We start from the raw sequence: 3,715 nt of genomic DNA, 5'->3' as shown, positions 1-3,715 counted from the left end.
AGAAATGCCACCCTTTTCACATTGGCCTGTCATAGCGCCACCAGCAGGTCTAATTTAGCAAAACTAATTTTTGGAACAAAATGCCTCAAATCATGAATGCAGTGTCCGATTGCCGTGAAAGGCCTAAGAAGAAATGGCACCCTTTTCACATTGGCCTATCATAGCGCCAACAGGAGGCCACAATAACGTACCTGACCTAGCGGAGACCTGTGCTCCTAGGAGCACTTTTTGTAGTTATGGTTCTGTACCCATAAAGTACAGAGGCATAATTAAAACCCCATGCAAGAGATCCTATAACAAGGATGTGGGAAATGGGACTTGATAGCAATTGTGGGTACTGGGGTTTGTGTGTGTGTGTGTGTGTTAGGGCATTCACCAAAAAGTCGACTTCGACTTGAGTCGACTTAATTAGCACAAGTCGACTCCCACCTGGTGAAGTCGAAAGTTGTTTTTCTTTTTTTTTTTTTTTCAAGTTTTTTTTTTCTCCATGTGTGTGTGTGTGGGAGGGAGGTGGGTGCGGACTGCAAACCCGGTCTCTGATTGGTTTACCCTGATAGTGTATCCTACCTTTAACCAATAATCACTTCATGTCTAAAATCAAGGGGCGGTACTTAGCGCGGTGGAGGGAAAATGAACAGAAGCAGACAACAACAACAATACAGACATGGCGGCTATAGAGGATTCAGAATCAGATACGCAGAAAAACAAACAACACAGTCACAGATCATCTGTGTGGAAGTACTTCACTCTAGATGATGAAGAACGTACAGTGACCTGTACACTATGCAAGAAGTGCTACAAGTATAACAACAATACGAGCGTTATGCTCGGCCATCTGAAAACGCATCCAGTTAACCTAAATAATGAAGGGAGTGGTGGGAGTGCGAGTGGTCGGGTGCAGAAGGTCATGAGCAACTACACAAAAAAGCATCTAACAGATCAGAAAAAACAGCACATCACGGGTTTGCTCGCTAATTTCATCGTCAAAGACGTGCGACCTTTGGCTGCAGTGCAAGGGGTAGGCTTCAAAGAAATACTGAAATATTTTGAACCGGACTACACCGTCCCGAGCCACACAACACTGTGGGCTAATATCAACCGGCAGTGTGACGCCCTGCAAAAGAGCATCAAGGAGGAGATGAAAGGCAGGAGCGTGTCGCTAACAACTGACTTATGGACATCCCCAACCATGGAGCCTTACATCACAATTACTGCTCATTATATTACAGACGGGTGGAACATGAAAGCCAGAGTCCTGACTACCTCTCTCATGACGGAGCGACACACAGCTGTCAACATCTCAGCTCGCCTGGATGCAACAATAAAAGAGTGGGGACTACAGGCGTTTTGTACGGTGCACGATAATGCCTCAAACATGAACCTGGCCTTGGAAATGTGCGAGATGTCCCCACAAGACCTAGGATGCACCGGGCACACTCTTCAGTTGGCAATAAAAGCTGGATTAGTCCTACCTGAAATCACCAAGTCCGTCGATGCAGCCAGACGCATTGTAAGTCATTTTCGCCACTCAAGCGTGGCAAGTGGCGCTCTGAAGAAAAAACAGTCTGACCTGAACGTGACCAAAAATAAACAAAATAAGCTCCAAAATGACTGTGCGGTTAGGTGGAATTCCACTTTCATGATGCTGGAGCGCTTGCACGAGCAAAGAATCCCTGTGCAGGCTGTTCTGGCAGATGAAACAGTCACAAAGCCAAGTGTTCTGAAGACCCTCACCATGCGAGCGTCACATTGGGAGCTCATAGAGCAACTTATTCCTGTGCTAGCTCCCCTGGCAAAGGCTACCAAAGTGATGTGTGGCGAGTTGCACGTTGGCCTGTCTTTCATCTATCCCGTGATTTTAAACGTCATCAACACCACCCTCGGTGTCCAGGAGTCGGACTTGGGTGCGATCCGCTCCTTCAAAACCACTGTGAAAAAACAGCTACAAAAACGCTTCAAACTAGAGTCTGAAGGCCTGGCAGAGTCCATTCCCATCATCGCCTGTCTGCTAGACCCCCGCTTCAAACATCTGCTGTTCCTCCCATCCAGCACGAGAGATGATGCCCACGACCACCTGCATAAGCTGCTGCGAGAGGAGACAGACCCACCCCAGGCGCCTGCCACAGATGCTACAGGTAAAGTTAGGCCTACAGTCCAGTCTATCATTTTGTCAAGTGAAATTACTTATGTTGTCACAATAGCCTACGTCAAAAGCTACAGCTGCTTTCGTAGCTATCCAGGTTATTGTTAATTTATTATACAAAAAAATCATTCGTTCATTTTTATATTTATTTCGTAAAACTATAATTACCTTGGTGGCTATTGAAATGTAGGTCTGATCTTTTATACAATTTGGCTGTAATTATTACCTAATTATTCTTGCGTATATGTGGTTGTTTGTGAAGAAACTGATCAGCGTTATTAATTGCCGTTGCAGCTGAAAATGATGACGGCGAAGATGAAGATGATATCCAAGCTGAGGACGTTGGTGCTGCGCCGGGCCCGGTGATGAAGAAATCCAGAATGGAAAGTGACTTTGAGGAACTTTTTGGACCACACTATGAAAGCGGGAAGAAAGAGGGTCGCTCCACTCCAGCCGAGGAGCTGCGGGATTATTTCGCAACACCTCACATTCCCACCATGGAGAACCCACTTAAATGGTGGGCCCGGAACCAGGACCAGTTCCCTAGATTAGCCAAACTGGCTCATCGATACTTGGCTGTGCCAGCTACCAGCACCCCCAGCGAGAGGGTGTTCTCTCTGGCCGGGAATACCATCACCCGGCAGCGGGCAAGCCTTCATCCTGAACATGTTGATACCCTCATCTTCCTCCATGAAAACCAGGAGCGCAAGGCCAAGATTGTGAAAGAGATTGACAGCGACGAAGAATAGGATTACTGGTGCTATTGACAGTGGACTTTAATACCATTGGAATATTATTTAACGTTTTATTGAGATTACTTGATTGTCGTTTCATTTCTAAAGGATATCTGGGTGAGTTTTGAATTATATTATTTATTTGTATAAGTTGAAGTTGTCTTCTGAGAGCTGACCATGGGCAGCGCATTTTGAAAAAGCTGTTTGGTTTGGCTACATTTCGTTTATTTTTTTTATTATAACTCAAGCTGACTTGTTTTGTGGTGTGCAATTAAAGCCTTAATTCAATTTGGTTTATTAATGTCTGAAAGATGCGCTAACTGGTGTTATTGTAAAGCCAAGCTGACGTTTATTTTGGGGTTTTAAACCTTGGATTTTCGATTACATTTCACCATGGAAATTATCTCTAACTGGCTTATTCTATTCATTGGCCTATTGTAAAGGCAAGCTGTTGTTTTTGGGTGTGGATTTTTGCCATCTGATTATTATTATTATTATTTCAGTCAGTGTACTGTGTTTTGATTCTGAGCTGTTACTGGTAAAAAAAAAAGAAAGAGAGAAAAGAAATGCAATGAAAACGCACATGATTGTATGTTGTGAAAGTGAAGACATATTTTTTCAATAAGTAAAGTTGCTTAATTTGGACAGCAGTGTGTCAGTGTGGTTTCTCCTTATATGGCGCTGGTTTCCCTTTTGCTTGATATTGTTGATGGCGAAACGATCAGTAGTACACATGAAAGAAGACCCTTCACATCTCATAGAGAATTTTAAATTTTAAGAATCGGTTCAGAATTGAATGAGTACGGCTATAGTTAAATGTGAACCTCTCTGCTATAAA

General features: G+C 43.9%; 1 protein-coding gene across 1 annotated transcript; it reads left to right on the top strand.

The window, feature by feature from the left end:
• Positions 1 to 664: 664 nt before the first annotated feature.
• Positions 665 to 2,892, top strand: LOC311063019 (E3 SUMO-protein ligase ZBED1-like; the record flags this gene model as incomplete). Its single annotated transcript, XM_084082235.1, has 2 exons — positions 665 to 2,135; positions 2,438 to 2,892. 2 exons carry the CDS (start codon positions 665 to 667, stop codon positions 2,890 to 2,892), a joined length of 1,926 nt encoding a protein of 641 aa, XP_083938361.1.
• Positions 2,893 to 3,715: the final 823 nt, after the last annotated feature.

This window comes from Gymnoscopelus microlampas (genome assembly GCF_963454915.1).
Source record: "Gymnoscopelus microlampas genome assembly, chromosome: 16".
In the NCBI taxonomy this organism is placed as follows: domain Eukaryota; kingdom Metazoa; phylum Chordata; class Actinopteri; order Myctophiformes; family Myctophidae; genus Gymnoscopelus; species Gymnoscopelus microlampas.
The sequence above is the reverse complement of the archived record's forward strand: the minus strand, read 5'-3'. Positions and strand labels throughout refer to the sequence as shown.